The sequence below is a fragment of the Chlorocebus sabaeus genome, chromosome 28, assembly GCF_047675955.1.
Source record: "Chlorocebus sabaeus isolate Y175 chromosome 28, mChlSab1.0.hap1, whole genome shotgun sequence".
In the NCBI taxonomy this organism is placed as follows: Eukaryota; Metazoa; Chordata; class Mammalia; order Primates; family Cercopithecidae; genus Chlorocebus; species Chlorocebus sabaeus.
The window spans coordinates 12,175,521-12,203,236 of NC_132931.1; the positions used below are offsets into that span (position 1 = coordinate 12,175,521).

Genomic DNA, 27,716 nt, shown 5'->3' on the forward strand with positions numbered 1-27,716 from the left:
TTTTCTCTTTCATTCAAATGCAGTTCTTTTCTAACACTGCCTGCAATGAGCTTTGGTGCAGAGATTTGGGGATAGGGAGGCACATGGAGAAAAAAAAAAAAAGACCAGGCAATTGCACAAAGCCTTTCCCTGGAAAACCCAGGCTCTGGGGATGGTGGGGGTCAGGACACATAGCTGCCCCCCTCCAGCCCTGGAGCTCCGGCTTTGATGGTCGAGGCACAGTTGGGGATTCATCCCATTCCCCACATATGAGAGCAGTCTGGGAGCGGGAGATCGGCTGGGTGTGTGTATATATGTATGTGCATATAGATAGATCTATTTATATATAATAGGCTATATTAGAAAATCCTCTCTATGTATAAATATAAAACACTGGTATCCAAACATGACACCAACAGCTAACTAAAGTGCTTGACAGGAGCTGGGCCCGGGTGAGCTCAAAGGTAAACCGCTCATCCTGGGCGCTGGGAAAGCAAAACAATGGGGGACCCCTTCAGCAGGGGATGCTGCAGGAGGAAAGTATGTGCTGGCCAAGCTGGGCCACCAAGAGCACTTGGGCCACCTGGGCCTTCTGGCTCCCGGGACTGTCTGGTCACTGCCCCGTCAACACTGTGCCTCGTGTTTCCCCTACCTTCCCCACTGCACTCCCATCCACGAGGAGCACAGCGCTGGCGAGCTGGGCCAAGGGAAGAGCTGTTCCCATGGGGGAAGGCTGGCCAGTCTGTGCTCGCAATGTCCTCCACCCGCAGGGCTGGGAGTGGGGGAGCACTGTGCAGTGAGAGCAGGGGAGCAGGGGGCTGTCCTAACTGATCATTTGAAAAAAATCCCTCCCCTCAACCATCACTCCTCCAGGCCAGGCCCTGCCCGCACTCCTCCTGGGCTTCCTGCCTGGGTGGGGGTGGGACGAGGGAGGGGAGCAGAGGCTTTGTGGAATCTGAGGACAGTCACCTTTCACGTATAGGCCCCAAGCAAAGCATTAGCACCTCCACCATCCCCAAGGCCCATAGAAACGCCCACAGGTAAGTGGTCACCAGAGCTCTAGGGAGCAGAGGGCCCCAGAAGGCAGGGAAGAGGCCCCCCAAAAACACAGTGCTACAAGAAGGGGTTGGTGGTTGGAGGCTTGGAGGCGAATGGGCTTGATGAAGGTCCAGTCTGGAAAGAAAGAACAACACATTTTCCAGTTAGGGGAGAGGAGCTGGAAGCTTAGAAGAAAGGCAGCCAGGAGTCCTTTCTCCTGAAAAATCGCTATGCTGAGGGCAGTGGGAAAGTGAGGGAGAAGAGGCCAGGCATGGTGGCTCATACCTGTAATCCCAGCACTTTGGCAGGCTGAGGTGGGCTGATCACCTGAGGTCAGGAGTTCAAGACCAGCCTGGCCACCATGGGAAAACCCTATCTCTACTAAAAATACAAAAATTAGCCAGGTGTGGTGGTGCACACCTGTAGTCCCTGCTACTCGGGAGGCTGAGGCAGGAGAATTGCTTGAACTTAGGAAGTGGAAGTTGCAGTGAGCCGAGATTGGGCCACTGAAGTCAAGCCTGGGAGACAGAGCAAGACTGTCTCCAAAAAAAAAAAAAAAAAAAAGGAAAGTGAGGGAGAAGGAAGCCAAGGACAGGGATGGAACGGCATGGGAGATGCCAATGCCCAGAAGAGCTGAGGCCCAAGCTCAGCCCTGGCTTGGACAACGCAGACCTTCACGAGGAAGGGGCGCAGGGGCCACCTCACATCAGCCTCTTCTGGAAGGATTGTCCCAGAGGGAAAGCCCACTCACCGTACCACAGCACCCCTGCTGGGGTACTCACCATGAAGGGGTTGGTGGAGATCCCAACTGGCTGGCTCAGTGGCCTCTGCCCCAACTTGGCTGATCCTAAGTCCCCGAAGGAAGAGCCTGGGGGGCGAGAGCAGTCACTCAGCTGACACCAGCCCACCTTCCTGCAGGCAGACAGCAAGGGAGGCCCTCCTAAACTGGGGGAGTAAGGGAAGGGAGCAGTGGAAGTACCCGGGCGGGTCTGGCGCTTCCCTGTTCCCCCCCTGCTGGTCAGAAACGGCACTGCATGGGCTCTGATGAGGTGGGAGGGACAACTAACTGATCTCTATGCAGAGACTGGACGGGGTGAAAGGGGTTGTCCATTTGCAGCTCTTACCATTCTGCTGCTGAGCCAGCGGGGTCTGCGGGGGGAACAGCGGTGCTGGGAAGGAGCTGGCGAAGGCCCCAGTGGGTGGCACTGCTTGGGGGAAGCCAGGCCCAGCACTGCTCATCCCAAAGCCTGGCCCTATGAAGTGAGAGCCGAGAGGTTCAGGTGAACTTCTGGAAGGTGGGCTGGAGAACTGTTTTTCCTAAGTCCCTCCAAGATGGGAAAATGGGATATAGTTTTTCCCTGACATGAGAAGCGAGGGACCCAGCGGAAATACCCTGAACCAGCCATGGAACTCTTCTGCTTCTCACACCACCAAACAACCCTGCCCTCTCCCTGCCCAGGGGTGCGTGGCAGGGAGGGCATAGTGGTTCCAGGCACGGGCATGGTGCAGGACTGGGCTAGCCTCCCACTACCTGCTGAACTGCAAAAACGGTGCAGACTTCTAATGCTGTCTGTGCCTTAGTTCTCTCATCTCTAAAATGGGGACAGTCCGTCTCCTAGGGCTGCTGTGAAGATTAAATCAGGGCCATGAAACCCTCAGCAATGGGCCCACCACACAGCTCTGCTGCGTTCACTCTTATTCCTCTCTCCCCGGCCTCGAGGCTTCAGCCAGCATGAGTCTGAAGGGAGAGCAGCAGAGGCTGGGGAGGGCTGCGGTGAGAGGAGACCACAGGCCTGGAACTGATGGAAGCAGGGAACAGCGTGAGTGTTTCAGGTGGCTTAATCTTCGGGGCACAGAAGAGACTGGGGCTGGGTGCCCAAAGGGACACTGCCGAGGGCTGGAGACAGGAGAATCGTTGCCACTGTTGGTCAACTTTAAAACAGTCTTCAGTGCGGTCTCTGGTAAATAGTTGTCTGTGTGCTTCTAATTCTAAACTCTGGCTCTGTGACCTGGGTGCTAGGTGGCCTGGCACCGTGTGGGCAGGGGAAGAACCAGGCTGTCTGCTTCTCCCGACAGCATGAGACGAAGGGTTAAGTGAGAGACTGTAGGGTAATGTGAGCCCTGGGAGTCTCAGACGGTCAGGACAAGGGACTGTGCTGGAGGCTTACCTGGCGCCAAGCCATTGGGCTGGAATGGGTTGGTGGAAGGCAGCGGGGGCTGGGCGGCAGGAGCTGCAAAAGGGTTGGTGAAGGCTGCCCAGGTGGAATGGGGAGCAGAGGGAGAGAGAGATGGTTACTTTTTTTCTCACTTGCTTCATCCTGTGATGCCTAAGCATTCCTCTCAATCTATCCCCTTCCCACCCTGTCCAGAGTCCCCTCCCCTGGGTCTCCACAGGCAGGACTCACCTCCAAAGGCCAGCCCTGTGCTGCTGCTGCTGCCCATCGTGACAGACTGGAGTGGGGGGACCTGGCCAGCCATCCCGAAAAGGCTGTGACACGGGGAGAAAGAAGTCATGCACAGCTGCCAGGGCCAATCAAACCTGAGTGAGGGGCCAGGAGATGCCGACCCACCTTGCTCTTCAGGGTGAGTGAGGGAGAGGAGGGGAAGGGAGAACCGCCAGGAGATGCCGATGGGGCTGGGAGGAGCAAGGCCAGGCTTCGGGTGGCTCTCCTGCCCTAGAGCAGACTGCCCACTGTCCATACCTACCTGCTAGGAACACCTGCAGTGGGCACCCCGGGTCCCAGGAAGCTGCCCACGTCTGTGAGGCTGTTTGGCTGACTGGTGGGTGCCAGCGGAGCGGCACCAAATGGAGTCCCCTGGCTGCTCCCTGGGCAGTTGTGGAAAATACAACAGGGAGAGCTGAGGTGAGACAGAGCAGGAGGGGCAGGAGAGGAGATGGAGATGGCGGTGGTGATGGATTGGAGTCGTGGCATGACAGGCGCCCACTGGGTTCTCTGAGCCAGCCCATTTTCCCCGGGACCACCCAGTTCAGGAGGTCTTGTCTCCCACCAAGAGTTCTGGGCAAGGTGACAGCCCAGTCCTTCTCCATGTCCCCTGCGCTCAAAGCTGCGCTGCGGAGAGAAAAGCAGCTCGTCCCTGGGTCAGGCTGTTCTCCTCCTGCTCCCGTTTGGCTTTCATGTCCCACTTTTCCCTCAAGAGATGGAAAAGCCTGTCCTTTCCTCAAACCCGCCTTTCCATTTATCAGAACGTGGCAGGGAGGGGCAGGCAGAGGCACCATGGAGGACAGTAAGTCCCATAACACTCAGGAGGCTCCTGGCCTGTGCAGCCTCCAGCCGTAAGCACTCTCTCTTCCCCATGTAGCTGCTGCCTCTCAGGAGGCCGCCCCAATGCCCTGAGCCTGGACGCTCTGCTCATGGCGCCAGCCCCGCTGCCGGGTTCTCCTGCCCTCCCTCCTCTTCACAGCCAAAAAGAAAAAGCACAGAGGGCAAGGCCCACATGGACATCTTACAAAACAGCCGAGGGCCAAGAGTCCTGGAAATTCCAGGCAATCTTGTCTCAGGGAAAGAGGTGGAGTCCCTGTCATTTTAAGAGAGCCTCCTCTTTGCGCATCAAAGTCTCCTCTCTATCTTGGGACCCTATTGACCACACTGGGCTGCTGTGAATGTAAAAGAAGAGTCCAGATGGAAAAAGGCTTTATTGACAGGACGCGGTGGTTCGTGCCTATAATCCCAATACTTTCAGAGGCTGAGGAGAGATTACTTGAGGTCAGGAGTTCGAGACCACCCTTGGCAACATGGTGAAACCGTCTCTACTAAAAATACAAAAATTAGCTGGGCATGGTGGCCGGCGCCTGTAATCTCAGCTACTTCAGAGGCTGAGGCAGGAGAATCACTCCAACCCGGGAAGCAGAGGTTGCAGTGAGCTGAGAAAATACCATTGCACCCCAGCCTAGGCAGCAAGAGCAAAACTCCGTTTCAAAAAAAAAAAAAAAAAAAAGGGAGGCCGGGCGCGGTGGCTCAAGCCTGTAATCCCAGCACTTTGGGAGGCCAAGACGGGCGGATCACGAGGTCAGGAGATCGACACCATCCTGGATAACATGGTGAAACCTGTCTCTACTAAAAAATACAAAAAACTAGCCAGGCGAGGTGGCTGGCGCCTGTAGTCCCCGCTATTCAGGAGGCTGAGGCAGGAGAATGGCGTAAACCCGGGAGGCGGAGCTTGCAGTGAGCTGAGATCCGGCCATTGCACTACTCCAGCCTGGGCGACAGAGTGAGACTCCATCTCAAAAAAAAAAAAAAAAAAAAAAAAGGAGATCTGGCTGGGTGTGGTGGCTCACGCCTGTAATCCTAACACTTTGGGAGGCCAAGGTGGGCGGATCATGAGGTCAGGAGATCGAGACCATCCTGGCTAACACGGTGAAACCCCGTCTCTACTAAAAATACAAAAAAAAAAAATTAGCCGGCTGGGCGCCGTGGTTCAAGCCTGTAATCCCAGCACTTTGGGAGGCCAAGACGGGCGGATCACGAGGTCAGGAGATCAAGACCATCCTGGCTAACACGGTGAAACCCCGTCTCTACTAAAAAATACAAAAACCTAGCCGGGCGAGGTGGCGGGTGCCTGTAGTCCCAGCTAATGTAGTCCCAGCTACTCGGGAGGCTGAGGCAGGAGAATGGTGTAAACCTGGGAGGCGGAGCTTGCAGTGAGCTGAGATCCGGCCACTGCACTCCAGCCTGGGCGACACAGCGAGACTCCGTCTCAAAAAAAAAAAATTAGCCGGATGTGGTGGCGGGGGCCTGTAGTTCCAGCTACCCAGGAGGCTGAGGCAGGAGAATGGTGTGAACCCAGGAGGCGGAGCTTGCAATGAGCCGAGATTGCGCCACTGCACTCCAGCCTGGGCGACAGAGCAAGATTCCATCTCAAAAAAAAAAAAAAGAGGGAGATCTTCTACATGCTAGGCACTATGCATAAATAACAGCGACCCGGGCCTTAAGTTGGAGAAGTTGAGAATCTAGCAGGGAAGACGAAGTGCCCAGTGCCTACTTGCTGCCAGGTCCTGAAGCCCCGCTCCCTCTCACTGAGTGTCGGCACTTGTAAGACAGTGCTCTCCTTTGCCACCTCCTTCCTAAATGTCTGGGCTTTCTAGATGAACGAGTGCTGGCTGCCAGCTTCCTCCTGGGAAAGGCTACAATGCCACTGTGCTTACTTGGTCATCAATCCTTTCTAATCCACAGACTGTTAGGCAGGCTAGAAAGCCAGCTGGCTGGGGTCGGGCCCAGTGGCTCACACCTGTAATCCCTGTACTTTGGGAGGCTGAGGCAAGCAGATCCCTTGAGGTCAGGAGTTCAAGACAAGCCTGGCCAACATGGCAAAACCCTGTCTCTACTAAAAGCACAAAAATAAGCTGGGCATGGGGGTGCATACCTGTAATCCCAGCTACATGGGAGGCTGAGGCACCAGAATCACTTGAACCTGAAAGAGTAAGATTGCAGTGAGCCAAGATCAAGCCACTGCACTCCAGCCTAGGCAATAGGGCGAGACTGTTTTTAAAAAAAGCCAGCAGCATGGTGTTGGATCCTCTACTGACTCTTCCAGTCGAGACCTTTCCCTGTCTGCCTGCCTCCAAGTACAGTGTGTGGAATTTCCACGCGAGCATGGCTCCCTCTCCTCGGATGGCTGATTCTTTGTACTACTGTGGTCCTTCATGTTCCAGGAGCTCACCCCAGTGAGGACCAAGCTGGGAGAGAGGCTGCAGGCCATGCTGTGCCTCCCTGTGAACACTAGGGGGCAGAACCATCCCTAGCCTAGGTGGGGTTGGCCCTTTGCACAGAGTGCATTCTCATAAAGGAGGCGGTGGCCCAAGAAACACCTGCGCTCCTGTTTGCTTTTCATTTCATGTACTTTTTTTTTTTTTTTTTGAGGCAGGGTTTCATTCCAGTTGCCCAGACTGGAGTGCAGTAGCACAATCTCAGCTCACTGAAGCCTCGACCTTCAGGGCTCAGCTGATTCTCCCACCTTAGCCTCCTGAGTAGCTGGGACTATAGGCGCATACCACCATTCCCAGCTAATTATTTGTAGTTTTGGTAGAGATGAAGTTTTGCCATGTTTCCCAGGCTGGTCTCGAACTCATGAGCTCAGGTTATCCGCCCATCTTAGCCTCCCAAAGTGATGGGATTACAGGCATGAGCCACCACACCCGGCCTTCATGCGCTTCTTATGCCATGCAGCTAGATTTCTACCATGCCTTATCGCAGTTTCAGAGAAGCAGTTTTGAAAACCTCCCCTCTCTCCATACTCCCCCTCAGAAATATAAAAATAAAAGCAGGCTTGTCAGAAGAGACACCCACCTCTCAAAATCTCCTCTCAGTTCACACCCAATAGCTAAATCACACTCACAGGAACACCTGCATGATCATGGTGTAGTGGGAAGTGGTTCTGCCAATTATCAGCATTAGATCTGGGCCAAGTTGAGCCAGTTTCCTGCAAAGGGAGGCTCTTTCTTTCCTCATGGACATAGTGCATGAAGGTGCCCAACAATGGCAGAATCCTCGGAAATGTTCCTTGGCTCTGGGTTTGGCTGTAATTTGACGGTTTTGTTTTGTTTTGTTTGAGACAGAGTCTTGCTCTGTCACCCAGGCTGGAGTGCAGAGGCACAATCTCAGCTCACTGCTACCTCAGCCTCCCCGGTTCAAGCAATCTTCCTGCCTTAGCCTCCCCAGTAGCTGGAACTATGGGCACGCACCAGCACGCCCGACCAATTTTTGTATTTTGGTAGAGGGGGTTTTCACCATGTAGGCCAGGCTGGTTTCAAACTTCTAACCTCAAATGATGCACCCCCTCAGCCTCCCAAAGTGCTGGGATTACAGGTATAAGCCACCGCGCCCAGTGATTGACTGCTTTTTGAGACAGCCAGATAGTGGACAAAAGGTTTAATGCTTGGAACATCCGTGGGGCTGAGCCCTTCCTTCTCCCTGAGTCCGCCCCAAAAACTCTTGTCTTTAGAGCAATCAATTGTACTGGGAAGGCATTTCAGAAGGGACACATCTATAACAACTTTATATAGGCTGTTTCCTCGAGTGCTCCCATTCCTGGGAGCACACCTTTCTTACTAAATTGAATATTCCTGCACCAATGTACAATTTCTGCCAACAGCGAACAAGAAGGTCCTTTTCCCCACATGATACTGGCCATTATCAATCTAAAAATTTTGCCAATATGATGTGCAAAACTATCTTATCCTAGTTTGCATTTCTCTGATTAGTTAGGTTGAGGATATTTTCTTTTTTTTTTTTTTTTTGAGACCAAGTCTCATTCTTGTCGCCCAGGCTGGAGGGCAATAGTGCGATCTCTGCTCACTGCAACCTCCGCCTCCCAGGTTCAAGCGATTCTCCTGCCTCAGCCTCCCAAGTAGCTGCGATTACAGGCGCCTGCCACCACGCCCGGCTAATTTTTGTATTTTTAGCAGAGATGGGGTTTCACCATGTTGGCAAGGCTGTTCTCAAACTCCTGACCTCAGAGTGATCCACCTGCCTCAGCTTCCCATACTGCTGGGATTATAGGCATGAGCCACCACGCCTGGCCTATTTTCATATTTCTTTTCTGGGTGTTACCTGCTTGTATCTCTTGTCCATTATTCCATTTTCGTATTTGCAGGAATTTTAAAAATACTTTATAGATACTAACTTCCATCTGTTTTCTATGTTGTATCGTCTCTCCATCTGTTTCATGCCTTTAAGCTTTGTTTATGTCATCTTTTATCATACAGAATGTGACCTATGGCCACGCATGGTGGCCCATGCCTGTAATCACAGAATTTTGGGATGCCAAGGCAGGCGGATCACTTGAGGTCAGGAGATTGAGACTGGCCTGGCCAACATAGTGAATGAAACTCCATCTCTACTAAAAATACAAAAATTAGCCGGGCACGGTGGCATGTGCCTGTAATCCTGCTACTCAGGAGGCTGAGGCAGGAGAATCGCTTGAATGAGATTGCGCCATTGCACTCTAGCCTGGGCGACAGAGTAAGACTCTGTCTCAAAAAACACACAAACAAAAAAACAAAAAACAACAACAAAAACTAGAATGTGACCTATGTGATTTCTCTTTGTTAGAATTTATGGAGATTTTGTTTCCTAGTTTCTTTCTTTCTTGTCTGCTAGTCATGTGGGAAAGCATTGTACAAATTATAGTCTACCAAAATACAAATTATAGTCTCCTACTCCTTTGGCTTATTAAATTCTGATTGTGTCTAATAGTTTTTGCTTCGTGAATCTCACCGGTATGAGGTCAGTTATTTTAAGTACATGGTTTTGAGAACCTCTTTGTGAACTTTTTTTTTTTTTTTTTTTTGAGACAGAGTCTTACCCTGCCACTCGGGCTGGAGTGCAGTGGCATGATCTCAGCTCGCCGCAGCCTCTGCCTCCCAGGTTCAAGTGATTCCCCTGCCTCAGTCCCCCGAGTAGCTGGGATTACAGGCGCCTGCCACCACGCCCAGCTAATTTTTGTATTTTGAGTAGAGATGGTGTTTCACCATGTTGGCCAGGCTGATCTCGAACTCCTGACCTCAGGTGATCTGCCCACCTGGACCTCCCAAAGTGCTGGGATCACAGGTGTGAACCACCATACCCAGCCAACTTTTATCAATATATGTTTCTTCTTGTCGCCCTCCAAAATGATAAAATAGAAACAAAAGCAGCTAATCAGCTCACAGTGGCACAGTGAGAAGGCTGTGGGCACAGCATGAGTCAAGAAGTCTGGGCTCTGGTCTCAGCTTGGTCACTCTGTGGCCTGCATGACTAGGGAAATTGCTTAACTGCCTTATCTGTCAAATGACCAAATTTTAAGGGTTCTTTCCAGCCCTCAGAACTCTATGATCAGAGGCGCTTGGGTAGGCTCTGGGGTGGGGAGAATAACTTACCAAAGCTGTAACTTTCAGTTAGCATCCGACTGGCTGGCAGTGAGGGTGGCGAAGAGAAGGATGGGTAGAGGAAGGGAAAAAGAAAGAGTGTATGTCACTGGCTTTTCCCCAGACATCTGGGCCTGACAGCGAGCACTGCAGCTGCCCTCCCATTGTCCAGGATGTCCAAAGGCAGAAGGCACCCAAAGGCTATGAAGACTCGACATCTAGAGCTTAGGAAGGAGCACAATGCTTTAAGAAGGCCTGAAGAGTCTCTTGCAATGGCTAAACAGCATCGTTTTTTGGTTTTGTATGTTTATTTGTTTTGAGACAGGGTCTCACTCTGTCACCCAGGCTGGAGTGCAGTGACACAGTAATCACTCACTGCAGCCTCACACTCCTGGGTTCAAGTGATCCTCCCACCTCAGCCTCCCAGAGTGTTAGGATTACAGGCATGAGCCATTGTGGCTGGCAGCAACGTAGAGTTTACAGGCCTTTGGTCTTAGTGGGATGGATGAGGACTTCTGGAGACTACCTTGACCCTTGACCCTTTGGGACAGTGTACTGTGCAGACAAGAGCACCTTAAAGAAAAAGGTCGGGCCGGGCGCGGTGGCTCAAGCCTGTAATCCCAGCACTTTGGGAGGCCGAGACGGGCGGATCACGAGGTCAGGAGATCGAGACCATCCTGGCTAACACGGTGAAACCCCGTCTCTACTAAAAAATACAAAAAACTAGCCGGGCGAGGTGGCGGGCGCCTGTAGTCCCAGCTACTCGGGAGTCTGAGGCAGGAGAATGGCGTAAACCCGGGAGGCGGAGCTTTCAGTGAGCTGAGATCCGGCCACTGCACTCCAGCCTGGGCGACAGAGTGAGACTCCGTCTCAAAAAAAAAAAAAAAAGAAAAAGGTCACATCCGTGTAGGACTCAGGTCTTCCATACTTCCTAGTGAAAAGTTTCCTAGTGTATAACCCACACAGCTCCTGCTGCAATCTTAGTCATTTTTCCTTTCATGAAAAAGCAGAACAGTAGAGCCCCCTCTCCCTGACAAGAATGTGTCAGACACGCTCATCCTCTCCTGGAGCTGCTTCTCTTTGTGCTTTGCTGCTTTGCTCTTTAGGATAGTGAGGATATGAATGAAGGCTGATTTATGGACATGAACAAATGGACACGGTAGGAAGAGAAAGGAAGCCAGTGGGGCAGAGTTTACCCGCAGGAGTTGGCTGGGACTGGAACGGGGCTTGACCAGCTGGAGGGAGGCTTCCGAACACAGAAGGGCTGGGGCCACTGCTGAAGGCATCAAAGTTGGCAAAGCCCCCGTGGGAAGGTGTCTGACCTGTAGGTGGAAGAAACATAAAGGTTATACAGAAAATTCTCGGGTGTGGTAGCTCACGCCTGTAATCCCAGCACTTTGGGAGGCCGAGGCGGGCAGATCAGTTGAGGTCAGACGTTCAAGACCAGCCTGGCCAACATGGTAAAACCCTCTCTCTACTAAAAATATAAAAATTAGCTGGCCGTGGTGGTACATGCCTGTAATCCCAGCTACCTGGGAGGCTGAGGCATGAGAATTGCTTAAACCTGGGAGGTGGAGGTTGCAGTAAGCCGAGATTGTGCCACTCTACTCTAGCCTGGGTGACAGAATGAGACTCTGACTCAAAACAAAAACAAAAACAGAAAAAGAAAAGAAAATGTATATGCTTATCTATGTAATATATCTACTAATTCTAAAGGCCAAAGGCCACTCTTATAGGACATCTGCCTTTCCACAGGGTCCTCTTCAGAGGGAAACGGGTGGGGCCTGGGGCCAAGAGCCAGACCCACACAGGGGGACAGGGGCACCCAGGGCCTCCAGGTTCACTCCCTGCCCTCTTCTATCCTTACTCCATGAGGCATTAACATGTTTGTCAGGGCCTAGTTTGGGGCATGAAAATTTTTTTTCATGGAGGAAGGAGCTTGAATTTTTTTTTTTTTTTTGAGACGGAGTCTCACTCTGTCACCTAGGCTGAAGTGCAGTGGCGCAATTGCAGCTCACTGCAACCTCCGCCTCCCAGGTTCAAACAATTCTCCTGCCTCAGCCTCCCGAGTAGCTGGGACCACAGGCACGTGCCACCACACTTGGCTAATTTTTTCTTTTTTCTTTTTAGTAGAGACGGGGTTTCACCATGTTGGCCTGGCTGGTCTTGAACTCCTGACCTCAGGTGATCCACCTGCCTCGGCCTCTCAAATGATAGGATTACAGGTGTGAGCCACTGTGTCCGGCTTGAAAATTTTTAAAAAAGGAAAACAGATTCTACGCTACTCAACCCTCTACTGGCTATTGCTGATTTGGGGGAAGAATAATCTTTAGTGAAATGGAACACATGATAATCCCCGTCCTCCCATTTTAAGAGAGAGAAAACAGTAAAAAAGGCTATTTCCAGTGTTCTAAAAGGAAGTGCTAGGAGCCCTCAACTGTAATGTTTTAGGATCAAACTCCCAAACATAATCCTGGCTGTACTTATTTGACCCCAATCCTCCCAGCCTTGCTGCTTCAGAGTGACCTTCACATTTGTTTGCATGAGAAGATCTAGAGCCATGGTCACCTCCAGGGACTGTATCTCTCATGTTGTAAGTATATATGCTGTAGGGAGGGTCCCATACCAAAACTCACTTACCCCCAAAGGCAGGGAATGCAGCAAAAGCTGGTGCCGTCTGGGGTGCAGCAAAGGGGTCTCCACCAATGTCAGCCAGCAGGTCAGTACTGGCTTTTTTGACAGAGGAGTGGGGAGGTGGCTGAGTGCTCCGGGCCTGGGATGTCCGAGCGTGAGACTGACTGACGGGCTTGGAGGAGAAGGAATTGCATACAGCCCTTAGAATCCCAGACATGCCTCAGGCCCTCCTCTGGCTCCCCAGGTTGCCCTCAGATAGGCAGATGGAGAGAGAAGACAGTGAGTAACTGCCCTCAACCTAAAAGTTTCCTGGGCAGCAGCTGCCTTAGGCCCTCTTACAGCTCATATCATCGTCTTCTCAGTACACCTGCTCCAAGAACCACACATTTTACAGCACATGAGCCAAGGTAACCCTGAGATATACAGGAATGTTGCCCAACACTGCCCCCATGGCTGTTACTCCTCAACTTTCCCAGGTATTGGACACCATATCCCAGCCCCTTCTGTGTTTCTTTGATGGAATGCTCAGGTTTGGAGCTGATACTCTGACTTCCCTAAATACCACTTCCTGTTGGGTTCTGACTTCCAAAAGATAGGAGGTCCAGAAGTGACAAATACAAGATACGGGTTAACAGCAGGACTGAGAACCAACTCACAGCTCCTGCACTGTTGTCTGCTAAGTCGGGGGAATCTGATTCAGGAAACTGACACTCCTGTCTCCCAAATCTCAACAGAAACATGACGAGCAGATCTGAGAGTTACCTGGCTCGAGGTGGAGGCAGCAACTGAGAGAGACGGTGCAGGATCACCCAGAAGTGTCCGAAGGGGCTTTCCTTCTGGGATGGAGCCCTGCACAGGGGTGGAGGCACTGCCTTTGGTATAAGCGGGCCCCTTGACTTGGTCTGGGGGGACATACCTTTGAGAAAGAATAGTTAGGCTGTAAAGAGAGGGATAAAACTTTGGACCATGCTCAGCTTAGGTGTTTGGGAAGACACAGGTTACAGGAGTCAAAATCTATGCTCATTTTTCTCTACTAATTCCCTTTTATGAAGGCAATCAAGCAACTTAGCAAAGTTCTGCCTATCTTGAGCATCCCCTTGAACATCTTTTGGTTTTTTTGAGACAGGGTCTCGCTCTGTCACCCAGGCTGGAGTGCAGTGGGGCAATGTTGGCTCATCGTAGCCTTAACCACCCAGGCTCAAGTGATCCTCCTGCCTCAGCCTCCCAAGTAGCTGGGACCACAAGTACACGCTACCATGCCTGGCTAATTTTTTAATTATTTGTAGAGACAAGGTCTCACTATGTTGCCCAGGCTGGTCTCAACCTCTTGGCCTCAAGTGATCCTCCTGCCTTAGTCTCCAAAGTTCTGGAATCACGAATTACAAAGTTCATGAGCGACCACACCTGGCAAAGGTCCCCCTCTTTTATTTCCTGGGTGTTTCTTCAGACTCCTTCTTCTCAGTTCCACAGAAAAGCTGCCTGCCACCTCATCCTCTAGGTGCTGACAATCCACACTTCTATCCTGCCAGCTCCTGCTACTGCCGAGACAATTCCCTTCCACTACAGTGTAGGTGGCCCCTACTCGGTAAGTGTCACCTTAATCCTGAGGACATCCCTAGGAGGGACTCCACAGTGTGGTCTTATCCACATCAATCTCTTTGTTCTCTGCATTCTCTTCTCTACCTCACAGTTACCTCCCAACATGTACACACCCTGGAGATCCCACAAGAAGTGATACCAGGGGAGAGGAAAGGTAGGGGAGAATGGAGATGCTGTTTCCTTCATCAGAAAGACAAAATATAGTTGTCCCATGGTATTCCCAGGGAACTGGTTCCACGATCCCCCGACAATTCCATAATCAGAGGACAGGATGCTCAAGTCTCTTATATAAAATGGTGAAGTATTTGCATATCAAACATGTAATCCTCTAATATACTTTAAATCATCTATAGGTTACTTATAATACCTAATATAATGTAAATGACATGCAAATAGTTGCTATATTGTATTGCTTTTTATTTGTATTATTATTATTATTATTATTTTTGAGACAGAGTCTCACTCTGTCGCCCAGGCTGGAGTACAGTGGAACCATCTTGGCTCACTGCAACCTCCACCTCCCGGGTTCAAGCAGTTCTCTGCCTCAGCCTCCCGAGTAGCTGGGATTATAGGTGGCCACCACCATGCCTGGCTAATTTTTTGTATTTTTAGTGGAGACGGGGTTTCACCATGTTGGCCAGGCTAGTCTTGAACTCCTGACCCTGTGATATACCCACCTCGGCCTCCCAAAGTGCTGGGATTACAGGCATGAGCCACCGTGCCTGGCCTTATTTGTATTATTTTTTATTGTTGTATTGTTATTTTTTGTGTTCCCCCCAGCCCCCGGCCCTTTTTTTTTTTTTTTTTTTTTTGAGACAGAGTCTCTCTCTTTGCCCAGGGTGGAGTGCAATGGCACAATCTCAGCTCACTGCAACCTCCGCCTCCTGGGTTCAAGCGATTTTCCTGCCTCAGCCTCAAGAGTAGCTGGGATTACAGGTGTCCACCACCACACTCAGCTAATTTTTTTTTTTTATTTTTAGTAGGGACGGGGGTTTCACCATGTTGGCCAGGCTGGTCTCGAACTCCTGACCTCAAGTGGTCTGCTCACCTCAGCCTCCCAAAGTGCTGGGATTACAGGAGTGAGCCACCGTGCATGGCCTGTTTTCCCAAATATTTTTGATGTGAGGTTGATTGGATCCATGGATGCAGAATCTACAGATACAGAGGGCTGACTGTACATATAAATCATGAAACAAGGCTGGGCGTGGTGGCTCACGCCTGTAATCCCAGCACTTTGGGAGGCCAAGGCGGGCAGATCACTTGAGCCCAGGAGTTTGAGACTAGCCTGGGCAACATGGTGAAACCCCATTTCTACCAAAAATATAAAAATTAGCCAGGCATGGTGGCACACACCTGTAGTACCAGTTACTGGAGAGGATGAGGTAGGAGGATCACCTGAGCCCCAAGAAGCTGAGGCTGCAGTAAGCTGTGACTGTGGCACTGCACTCTAACCTGGGCAACAGAGTGAGACCTGGTCTCAAAAAAAAAAAAAAAAAAAAAAAATCATGAAATGATGGGTTAAAGGAATAAAACTATAGGCTGTGTGCTTCCTGCCATCTCTCTCCATATACAAGATCAGCTGAGCTATAAAAATGAACACCCACAGGCCTACCTCCCTACTCTAATTAGTCTATTATCTCTCCAAAAGAGAGGACATAAAATCTGCAGGGTTAGTGACTGAGAACAAGTTGTCCTTTCATGTAGATTTATTTTACCTGTAACTGAATGGGAGTGGAACAGACTCAACCCAAGTCTAGCCTTTGTGAGAAGGTCAAATTCAACTCTAGAAACTGGACTGTCAGATGCAGAATGTCTTGAACACGTTTCCATAGCAACCTCTTTCCTACTCCTTACCATCTCTTCTTCTCATATTTTTCCTGGAGAAACTCCTTCACTTTCTGAGGATCCCTGGAATCTGGTACTAAAGATGTCCGAGCATCAAATAGACCCAGCCAAATCTTCCGGCAAACCTAAAAGAATGAAGGTGTCAGAGGAGTGGGAGCAGAAAGCAGGAAATATAAAAGATACCACTTCCTTTTTTTTCTTTTGAGATGGATTCTCACTCTGTCGCCAGGCTGGAGTGCAGTGGTACGATCTCGGCTCACTGCAACCTCCACCTCCGGGGTTTAAGCAATTCTCCTGCCTCCTGTATTATAAATAAAAATACAGTGCTAGGATCTGAGTCTATCTACAAACCAGATATGATTCCTGTCCTTGCAGAGTTTATAATCCAATGGGGCGGTCATGTCTTAGATAAATAAAACTAAAGTTATAATCACATTTTGTGACATGTATTGAAAAAGGAAAATAGAGGGTCATAAGAATTATGGAGAATTAAATTTCGATAAGGGTAGGGTCTGGGACAACTTTCAGAGCTTTGGCTTCCAGGACACCTCCAGAGGCCCTTGAGGACACCCTCTAAGTAAACCAATCACCCATAAGCTAGGGGTACTGCTAACGCCAAGGATAGCAACTTCGGATTGTCAGATTTAGCTAGGGAAGGGGTTTACAAGTCACTTTCAAGTAAAAGATATGCACTTAAATCCAGGTGGTCAAGGCTTAAGGCGGCAGAGCTGGCTCCAGGAGAGCTTCCTCAGAGAGGCTGGCCCAGTCAACTCTGAATGCTCATGCTCTGGAGCTCTGATCATTCTACCCCTCCATGGCTCAGGTGCCACATCCTACAAAGATATTGCTACTTCCCCTGACTCCTGAAAAAGGAGCTTAGACAAACCACGATTTGTATAACAGAATAAAGATTCTGTAAATATACAAATATACCTAAGGAAAGAAATCACACATATGAAAAAATTCAGAGAAACGCAACCAAAAATGAAACCATAAGGTTTCCCTACAATCTTGAGACAAAGCCCCACCTGCAGATAGGGCGACCTTCTCACCACTCCATCGGTGGCAGCTCACCTCATTTCCACGGGATTGCAGGAATACTACTTCAGGCTCAGTGAAAGTTGTCATGGAGATTGACTTGACACGATGAGGGGGATTCAGCCCTCTCCTGCGGGAGAGAAACGGGAAAAGAGAGAAGTACAATGCAGTTAGCACGGCAGGCTGCTCATGGGAGGGGGAGGAGGCAGAAAAGGTGGAACAATAGCATATAAACTAAGCTCAGATAGAAGCCCCCCATCCTTTTTTTTTTTTTTTTTTTTTTTTTTGAGACAGAGTCTCGCTTTGTCACCCAGGCTGGGGTGCAGTGGCCGGATCTCAGCTCACTGCAAGCTCTGCCTCCCGGGTTTACGCCATCCTCCTGCCTCAGCCTCCCGAGTAGCTGGGACTACAGGCGCCCGCCACCTCGCCCGGCTAGTTTTTTTGTATTTTTTAGTAGAGACAGGGTTTCACCGTGTTAGCCAGGATGGTCTCGATCTCCTGACCTCGTGATCCACCCGTCTTGGCCTCCCAAAGTGCTGGGGATTACAGGCTTGAGCCACCGCACCCGGCCAGAACCCCCCCATCTGAAGCTACTTCCTAATTCCAGGAAGGAAGGGAAATATTTGGAATATTTGGAATATTTTGGAGACATTAGAAGTCTCCAAAGAGAGGCCAGGTACAGCCTCTTTAATCCCAGCACTTTAGAAGGCTGAGGCAGGCAGCTCACTTGAGGCCAGGAGTTCAACACCAGTCTGGCCAACATGGTGAAACCCCATCTCTACTAAAAATACAAAAATTAGCTGGGCGTGGTAGTGCACACCTGTAATCCCAGCTACTCAGGAGGCTGAGGCAGGAGAATATCTTGAACCTGGGAGGCAGAGGCTGCAGTGAGCCGAAATCACGCCACTGCACTCCAGCCTGGGCAACAGAGCAAGACTCTGTCCCTCCGCCCCACTCCCACTACAAAAAAAAAAAAAAAAAAAAAAAAAAAGTCTCCAAAGAGACAGGGAAGAGAGAGTCAGGAACACCCTGTGATCCCAGTCATTCCGGAGGGGAAAGGCAGAGCCCACCCATCCAGAAGCCTCGTCTAGCCTGGCTCAGATCCCAGTAGTTTCAGTGTTCAGCTTGTAGGTCGAGGGTATACTTCTGGGAACTCAGACGCGTGACCACTTCCCATTTCCTACTTTATCATTGCTTTAGACCTGCAGCCCATCCCCAAGGTACCAGGGCCCACAAAAACACAAATCCCTCAAGCATGAGGGAAGGCAAAAATGAAGGCCCAGGACTATTCTTGATAACACTAACAAAGACAGGATTTGGTGACAAAAAAGTCTCTAGCCCGGCTGGCCCTCCTTGAGTCTACACAGAAGGGTGGAGTGGTGGTGGGATGGAGAGGGTCCCTCTCTTTCAGGAAGCCATCTCTAGGAAAAGAAATATTTGACTTTCTTATTTCTATAACTCTCAGTAAAGCAAGAAGAAGTCAAGTTCAACCATGAGCTATGAGGCTGGCATGGGCGAGGAATATGTATCCTGTGGCAATGCTTTTGTGCCTCCTCTGTATGTTCTGCTAACTCCCTGGGAATCCAGTTCTGCCTCCAGGAACCCTGTGGAGATTATAAGAGAAGAGAAAGCTTCCTTGTCCCCACTCAACTGGTCTCAGGAGTGTTCTAATAGAGGAAACTTGGGGCCAAGCCAGGTAGGCCTTCATAGGTTCTCCTGTTCTTGCACCTTAAGTTGTATTCTGGTCTAGGTCTACTACCCTCATTGGATTAAAACAAAACTGCCCAAACCAAAACAAGCTAGACCCTGGGACCAGGAGGCAAGCAGTCTCAGCAGATGAGGCCTCTTCAGACTTTTACTCTCATGGAAAAAAAAATGGCCAAATGGAGTTGTTCAAATAAAAATCTAGAATAGGGTCCTGGCTGACGACGTCCTCAGGAAGACCAAAGGGGGAAAAAGAGACAAAAATACTTAACAGATGAAAATCCCGAAAATTCACAAAGAAGGTAGGGAAAACATACATTCACACTAACAGGTGCACACATAGAATCCAAGTGTTCCTGCCAAGTCTGGGAGAATGGCAGTGAGCGTGTAAGCAAAAGCGGGGCGGGGGCCGGGGGTGGGGGGCAGGGAGTGGGCGGACTCAGTACAGAGTGAACAGTAAAGGGCGGCCACCCTGCGGATGATAAATTACTCATCATGGGATTTTAACAAAGGACAGGACACTAGAGGCTCCAGTTGACGCTGTTTGTAGCAATTCTGCTGCTAGACCTTTAGGTATAAAGGGTATCAAAAATGCTCTTATAAAAGACAAGCAATATCAAAGAGGACTGATGCCCCCAAGGAAAGATAAGCTCAGGGAAAAACAAAAGCAAGGCTTTGTTACTACATGTCAAACAATAGCTCTTAAGCTCGATCTGCCCTGAAGACTGTCTTCTGATCACATTTCAGAGATAGTCGATCACATTTCAGAGATAGTCGGTTCTGTCTCCTAAGGCCTCTCTTGCTAATGGCTTGGTTTGGTTTTGCTTTTAATTCTAGCCAGCCTGCTTTTATACCCTTTCTCACCTTAACCAATAGGCCCTTCCCCTTCAGAATGTCAGGGCTTTCTGAAGTCTAGCCAGACCTCACTGTCCCTGTGATCTTAAAGGTCTTCTCCTTCACCTCCTACAAACAAAATTCACTTTGCCAAAACACAAGGCATTATAGGAGGCACTGTGGGAGATACAAAAATTATAGGACCGAATTATCTTATCACCAGGAGCTCACAAGAAGAACCCAGGAAGCCTGGACAAAAGTACTTCTCACTGCAGTAGGGTTCTATTCAGTCAGGCACTGATGTATCAGGGAGAACGTGACTCCAGGATGCAGCAGTTGCGGAAGGAAGAGAAACGGTCATGGGGAAGGTAAAACGTATTATGTTTACACTAGAAAAACAGATTCTAAGCCTATCACAAAAAGGTCATTGACATTTCCTGAATGGATAACCAGGAACTGTCAGCGAACTGTAAACAGGGAGGTGTGCTTCCTTGTTAGGGGGAGGAGGCGGGACTCAACCCAGGCATCAGTCAAGATGGGATGCTTAGAACAGAACTTATGGTTGAGCCTGGACTAAAAGAGTTTATTTTTGGTGGGGGCGGCGGGGGTGGGGGGGCCGGACGGATGTGATAGGATGATGGGAAGGCAGAGAAAATAAGAAATGATTTAGGTGCTTTGGGCCAAATGAATCTGATGGAACAGGATGTTTCCATAGCACAGTACAAAAAGCATTGCTCTGACCTTGATGTCTGTAGACTGGATTTTGTACAACCAGAGCCACAGTCTGGGGGCAGGGAGAATTCTCTACAAGGCAACACTGCAGCCTAGGAAGGGGGCCTAGTTACATGGCCTATGAGTCAGAGTTTTTCTTTCTGAATCAGAGAGAGGCCACTGCTGGCCAAAAGAAGCAATTTAGAAACAAGAGCCCCCTTCCTCCTGGTAGCTAAAATCATGTGGCCTAGGTATGTTGCATTTCACTGGGTATATACCAGGGTCATGCAGCGGACCAGATGTGAGTCACTGGCCTGGAATTAAACAGGCCCAGCTCTCCTACTTGCACCCAGTTCCCCAACATAACTCTCAGGTTCCTCCCAAAAGAAGAAATCACAGCAAATTCATTCTGGTATTTCTAACCAGGAAGTGCTGGGGAGGAACAAAGATCAATTTATTTTCTCAGAATAGAGTAAGTTTTTCCAATTGAAAGTACATTATTACTAGGACTCAAGACTCCAGTCAGTCAGGTTGTCTTTATCCACTAGTTTCTTTTTCACAGGGCACCTAAAGGGCATTTGAAGTAGTCTGAATTATTTGGCAGCTGAAGCCACTTGTATGTGTAGCGGCTAACGTCTGCCCGGTCCTCTCTTTCCCTCCCTCCCGTCTCCCCTCTGATTCCATTAAGCATAGTACTATTTCCACAAATACCACACCTTTTGTTTTGCTGTGATCATCACCCTCATGCTGGCCCATATTTTTGCTTCTATCTTGCTTCATAAAAGCATCAAACCTGCTCAGCTGCTCAGATAAGAAAGTTCTGCCAGGTCAACAATGGAAAAAAACCAGTTCCACCCAGCACCCAAGTTCTTTTTCATTTGTGCCAAATTTGGACTTGGGAAATCCTTGCCTTTGAACATTTGTGTTCAGATTCATACGCCCCAGATCGTGTTTCTCTGCTCTGGGATTTCACTCCTCTGCTTCTGAACAGGGTACAACTAAACCAGTTTAGCTCTTATCTTGGATGCAAACATCGCTATGAAGAGTCCCTGTTAGGAACTTTCAGTAGTGCCTAAGAGGAAGGCTCTCCTATTACCCTGCTCCAGGGTCAATTTCACTAATTTTAGGCAACCTCCTCCTGATCTAAATTCTGCTTCAATCCATTTCCTTTGTTCCTCCTCAGCAGCAATGATAAGCAGCTGTCCTGTTGATTAGAGTCAGATAGACTCCTGATAGCATCTAGCCGCCCTTCCCTTTAGGCTCAACCTCAATCCTTTTTACATTTCTCCCTCCGCCCTCACCTCTCTCACCACCCCCCCGTCGAGCTTCTTCTCATCCCTTTAGTAATTTATTACTTCCTTAGGGGCTTTTCAAGTGGTTCATGCGCCCATTATGAAACAGCACCTAAATCTGTAATTTAGTGAGACTCTGTCCACCTCTGCCCAACAGAGGTCAACATGAAAGATGACAGAGGAGGGGATGGAGGGATGGGACTAAAACAGGGGCAAGGTACATGTGTACCTCTCCAACTCAGACAGATGGAAAAGTACTGAATTATTGAACAACGTATTATACCTTTCCTCCCATGGAGATTAAAATGCTTCAACTAAGAACCATCAGCAAGTCAGACAGGGAAAGTAAGGGACAAGGAGGGCAGGAACCTGTCACAAATAAAGAGCTGTCAAGTGCATTCTTGACACCCAGCCCAGAGCTCTGCCCACCTTAATTCTGACTCCTGTGATCACAGTAAAGTTGGGCAGAAGTAGAAGAGATAAGTATCTATTACCAACGCCTGAAGAACGATGGATTGAAGATGGACCCAAACAGCCACATCAAGGAAACATGTCATACTTTGCTGAAAAAATTGGGTGTCAAAGTTAGTGTCCATCCTTATGTCAATGAGATCTCAGGCCTCAACATCCATTTTCTTTCTGAGGAACAGTGGTTCATCCACAGAAGCATTCAGGCAAACCAGAACAAGAAAGAACATTTAAAGAACTGCTTTGCAAATAGATGCTTTTTAGCAGCAATTTTTACCCCGTCTTAAGATTCAAATGACAGATTCATCCTCCAAGAGTTAGAAATGTAACTAAACAAACAAGCATATGTGTATGTTGGGGAAATTAAACAGATCCACATCTAGGTTAAGGAAATTAGGTACTGGAAGAAAACCAAATGAATAAAACTAGGTCAGGTGTGGGACCTACAATTGTGGCAGTATGTATGTAAATTTAGGAACAGCAGAAACTAGCAGCCTCTCTCTCAAGCCCTCACACCAACGCTGTGGGTTTTTGCTACAGCTGAGAAAATATTTCTCATTAAAAAGAGAGAACAAGAATGAGCTCATACATGCAGGGATGCAGGCAGAGTCATACGCACCCACCAATATTAAAATACGTGTTTTTCTTCAGATCTTAGGAAACTCAACTTTGGCAGGAACCGTCAACTTTGCTACATCGGCCAATCCAGCCAGCTGGGAATTCTAGTAAGTTTGCTCACTGCCCCCAGACGACTCTATTCCCTTATGAAGGAGACATATTTGTAACACACTGAACAGAAAATTGGCCTTTAAAATAATGTCATCCTGCTGTCTCCTTTCTCTGGCTATGATGCTAAGTGTGGTATTTCAATTTCTTCCCTCAATATCCTCTTCATTTTAACAAAGAATATTTCTTCTCAAGGCCAGGCACAGTAGTTCATGCCTGTAATCCTAGCACTTTGGGAGGCCAAGGCAGGTGGATCACCTGAGGTCAGGAGTTTGAGACCAGCCTGGCCAACATGGTGAAACCCCATCTCTACTAAAAATAAAAAAATTAGCCGGACTTGGTGGCGGGCACCTGTAATCCCAGCTCCCTGGGGAGGCTGAGGCAGGAGAATCGCTTGAACCCAGGAGGCGGAGGTTGCAGTGAGCCAAGATCGCACTACTGCACTCCAGCCTGGGCAACTATTAATAATCATCATCATCATCATCATAATTCTCTTTGCATCAACCTCAGTTTGGTATCACTCTAACCCACAGAGCTTCATTTTACTTCACAGCCTTTAGCAATACAGAACGATTTCTTTATAGTCCATGGCTTCCACTAGGATGTCAGCTCTGTGAAAATGCGAACTTTATCACTACTCTGTCTCCAGTACCTAAAACAGTGTCTGGCACTTGACAGGCACTGAATAAGTTCATGTTGACTGACCGAATGAATGAACGTGCAGGCTGTCAGCCGACCACAATTTTCACTTCCCACTAACAATAAACCCTAATCTACAGGTAATCAATCATGCGGATTTAAGATGCTAATTGGTCTCCGTGCCACCATGGAGCCATGCCTCCAGAAATAAGCATCCCCTGCCTCACATTCTGCCTTACAGCCCACCTGCCAGCTCCCACTCCTTCCCACAGCACATCAAAGGGACACAGGTAATACTGTGTTAAGACCCCTTTACAAGGATTATATGCTTCGCCCTTGTCATGTTAATTATAGGGAAACTTCAGCTTTCTTGCAGAGTTTCTCCTGAAATTTCTCTCCTTAGACTCTTAACATGCCTTCAATTCAGCTACATTTACTGGCCTAGCCTCTTGATCTTTCACTTCACTCTCATTTCCTGCTAACAAAGGGTTGGTCTAGCTTCTTATTTCCCAAACACCAAAATATGCTCTCTAAATCTACCGCCATGAGAATCACTCCCTGATTTAGTCGCATAATGCTTTACCAAAAAGCTAAGCAGCCTGGGTGCCGTGGCTCACACCTGTAATCCCAGCACTTTGGGAGGCTGAGGCGGGTGGATCACTTGAAGTCAGGAGTTCGAGACCAGCCTGGCCAACATGGTGAAACCCCATCTCTACTAAAAATACAAAAATTAGCCAGATGTGGTGGTGCATGCCTGTAGTCCCAGCTACTCAGGAGGCTGAGGCAGGACAATTGCTTAAACCTGGGAGGCAGAGGTTGCAGTGAGCTGGGATCACGCCATTGCAGTCCCGCCTAAGCAAGTGAGACTCCATCTCAAAAAAAAAAAGAAACCAGGTTTTTAATGTGTCCCAGATACTTAGCTTTCTTTGTGTTCTGATTGAGGGGTATTATAAGGGAAATGTTATCTGTGGGACATTTTAACAAAGATCTACAAAATAATGATAACAATGTCAGCACTTCCCACTTACTCAATTTTATCCATCAGTTTCATCCTTCCGCTTCTCTTTAGTTCTCTTCAGACTAATGAGATTTCCCTTTTCATAGCAGGATCTTCAGGAATCAGCTCTTTCTCTTTCTACTTTACCCTATACATACTCTTTTTTTTTTTTCTTTTTTTTTTTTTTTTGAGACAGTCTCGCTCCATCACCCAGGCTGGAGAGTACAGTGGCACGATCTCGGCTCACTGCAACCTCCGCCTCTTGGGTTCAAGCAATTCTCCTGCCTCAGCCTCCTGAGTACCTGGAATTACAGGTGCCTGCCACCATGCCTGGCTAATTTTTGTATTTTTAGTAGAGATGAGGTTTCGCCATGCTGGCCAGGCTGGTCTCAAAACTCCTGACCTCAGGTGATCTGCTCACCTTGGCCTCCTAAAGTGTTGGGATTACAGGCGTAAGCCACCGAGCCCGACCCCTATACATATTCCTAAACGTTGCTCAATCTGTCCCCAGAGTTCTTCACCCACTTCCTAGTCTCCTCCTTGCTTCATTTGAGTCTATCTCAGTTTATGACACATTACTGTTTGGGTTCTCAATCATTATCCCAAGAGCCACGATGGTTTTTACTTAGACCAAAGTCGAATTCATCCTTACAACCCACAAGTGAGGTTGATCAGAACCCAGAGAGGTTTAGCAAAGGAGGTTAAAATGAAGTAAATAATTCCAAACTGCTTCTTGGGAGAACTAAATCCTCATTGCTGGTCTGCCATGATCATCACTAATATCAAACAACAAGTGTTGGAAACAGCAACCCCCATATGGCATTGGATAAGTTACAAAACCTCTCTTTGCTTCTGTTCTCCCATCTGTCTTGCAAGAACAATACTTCTTGCTCCCTGGCTCCTAAAGGTATCAAGATAGGGAATGGTTTTTTTTGTTTGTTTGTTTTTGAGACAGTGTCTTGCTCTGTCAACAAGGCTGAAGTGCAGTGGCATGATCTTGGCTCACTGCAACCTCCACCTCCCGAGTTCAAGTGATTCTCCTGCCTCAGCCTCTCAAGTAGCTGGGACTACAGGTGCACACCACCACGTCCAGCTAATTTTTGTATTTTTAGTAGAGATGGGGTTTCACCATGCTGGCCAGGATGGTCTCGATCTCTTGACCTCATGATCTGCCTGCCTTGGCCTCCCAAAGTTCTGGGATTACAGGAGTGAGCCACAGCGCCCGGCCGGAAAGCATTTTAAAAAAAAACAAAACAAAAACAAGTCTTAAAATAAGACTAAAAAATTGTCAAAATAAATCCCTTGACAAACTTATTAAAAAAAAAACAGAGACCCAGGCCTGATATCAGATGTTAATCATGCATCTAACCAAATACTATCTTTCTTTTTTTCTTTTTTTTGAGACAGAATCTCGCTCTGTCGCCCGTCTCGGCCTCCCAAAGTGCTGGGATTACAGGCTTGAGCCACCGCGCCCGGCCACCAAATAATATCTTAATTTGGGGGTAGGAGGAGTGCTGAGGGGGGTGGAGGGGGGCTTACTATATAGCCAGAAATCTAGGCTAGAACTGTGGCTGTAAATTCACTCTGGCGTGACCGAACAGTACCAATGCCAAGTGTAGCACTCAGATGATGCACCAAAGCCCCCCCAAAATCTAGAAAGAGTTTCCTGGATGCTACCACCATGATCCAGCCATGGCAACAGGGAGCTTAAAGGTGTAAATGATTAACCTTCAGGATGGCTCACCTAGATGTGCAAACGTTTAAAAAAGCTAAGCTCTCTACCAGGGTAACCCATTGGCTCTCATCTCTTAGATTTCATAAGAGTTTTACCTTCTGGGTAACATTTCAAAGCCCTGCTAAGATTAGTATCTACACCTGAACTCTGGACCATGGCTCCCTTCCAGCTACTATCTCTAGGCTGTCAATCTGGGTTAATTCGCCTATTAAAAAAATTTTTTTTATTTTAAAATCCTGTACTCTAATCATAGGAATTTCAACCAAGTTTCAGCTGGCTTCCGCATCTCACACTCCAGCAGAGACACAAGCCCGAAGGAAGAAAGGTGCTCGTCCATCTCCAGGCCGGCTTTCCCCACCTTTTTCCTTTTTGCTTTCCACCTGCATGAAGTTCCCTCTAAAGGTGCATGTCATTTTCTGGCCCTTTAAGTCCCGACACCCCATCCCACCCCGAGTTCCCTTCCATCCTCCGCACTTTCTCCCTCCTCACTTACAGTTTGCCTCGCCTCCCTCGGGGACTTTCTCGGTCCCTCTCCGGGCGTCCTTCTGCACCCCCACCCTTCTCTCCGCAGCGCGACTCCGGCCTTGCTTCCTCTCCCCTGCCCTTTCCCCTCCCCACGACACCGCTGCAGCAGATGACCCCGTCCCCACAGCCGGCGCGTTCCCTGACCTCCCCGCCACCCCTCACCTCGGCCTCTTTCTCTCGCGCCCCGGAGCCCCGGCCTCCCCACCCCGTCCTTGGGTCCCCGGGGTCCCCCCACGCCGACCTCGGCCACTCCCTCCCGGTCACTCACAGGAGGCCGGAGCAGGTGGTGCACACGAAGCTGCCCACGGTGATATCCACGTAGGTGACCCCGCGCTGGGCGCACTCGAAGCAGTGGCGATTCCCGGCCTGGCTGCAGCCACCCAGCTCCCGCACCCGACGGCACCACACCTCCGAGGCCGCCTCCGCCTCCGCCTTGCCCCCGCTGACCCCGCCGCCCGGGCCCGGGCCCTTCTTCGCCGCCATTACCATCGCTGCCCACTCCCTCCCCGCTAGTCAGCAATCACCCCTTCAACCACTGCCGCCTTCCCGCCTCCTCAGCCGCCTCTGCACGCCCGGCTCCCCTGACAGAAGCTCGGGAGCGGGCGGTGTCCGCAGGAGACTCCGCCGCCCCCCACCCTCCTTGCCCGTCCTGCACGCTAATTGGCTAGGTTTCTCCCACCTCCTTATTCCGATTGGCCCACCCTGGGACGGCCTCCCGTTGCTGGAGCCGCCAATGCCACGCCCCACCGCCTTCAGCCCCTAGGCCTCTCCTATTGGCCGGCATAGACCCCGGCAGCAAGAACTGTGCGTGCCCTCTCCTTGTCCCCGCCCCCTCTCGCCACTGCCTCCACCGCGGCCCGCCTCCTAGTTCCAATTGGTGAGTCCTCGGCACTCGTTCTCTGAGCTAACTCTGATTGGCTGGCGGAGCTGCAAAGTTAGCGCGCGAGACAGGGGCGGTGCTCCGCGCGTGCGTAGCTGTGGGCCTCCCGACTGATGACGTTAATTCCCGGCAAATTTCAAAGGCTTATTCTAGACTCTAGAGTGTCATGCAAAGCCGAAGAGAAGTGGTCATGTGAGGGGCTGAGCAGG

The 27,716-nt window shown here is 49.6% G+C and overlaps 1 protein-coding gene across 3 annotated transcripts; it reads right to left on the bottom strand.

Moving 5' to 3' along the window:
• AGFG2 (ArfGAP with FG repeats 2) lies at positions 1 to 27,244 on the bottom strand. 3 transcript variants are annotated; one of them, XM_008018544.3, is made up of 13 exons: positions 26,896 to 27,236; positions 17,033 to 17,126; positions 15,968 to 16,083; positions 13,277 to 13,430; positions 12,521 to 12,686; positions 11,077 to 11,202; positions 9,893 to 9,925; positions 3,724 to 3,844; positions 3,423 to 3,505; positions 3,186 to 3,269; positions 2,142 to 2,270; positions 1,800 to 1,885; positions 1 to 1,152 (listed from the first exon to the last, which is right to left on the bottom strand). In XM_008018544.3, exons 1-13 carry the CDS (start codon positions 27,114 to 27,116, stop codon positions 1,093 to 1,095), a joined length of 1,473 nt encoding a protein of 490 aa, XP_008016735.1. In that variant the 5' UTR covers positions 27,117 to 27,236; the 3' UTR covers positions 1 to 1,092. The 3 variants fall into 3 exon arrangements, with proteins under 3 accessions (XP_008016735.1, XP_008016736.1, XP_072868844.1); XM_008018545.3 differs by lacking the exon at positions 9,893 to 9,925; XM_073012743.1 differs by lacking the exons at positions 1 to 1,152; positions 1,800 to 1,885; positions 2,142 to 2,270; ... (1 more) ...; positions 3,423 to 3,505; positions 3,724 to 3,844 and adding an exon at positions 5,282 to 6,447 and having other exon boundaries at positions 26,896 to 27,244.
• Positions 27,245 to 27,716: the final 472 nt, after the last annotated feature.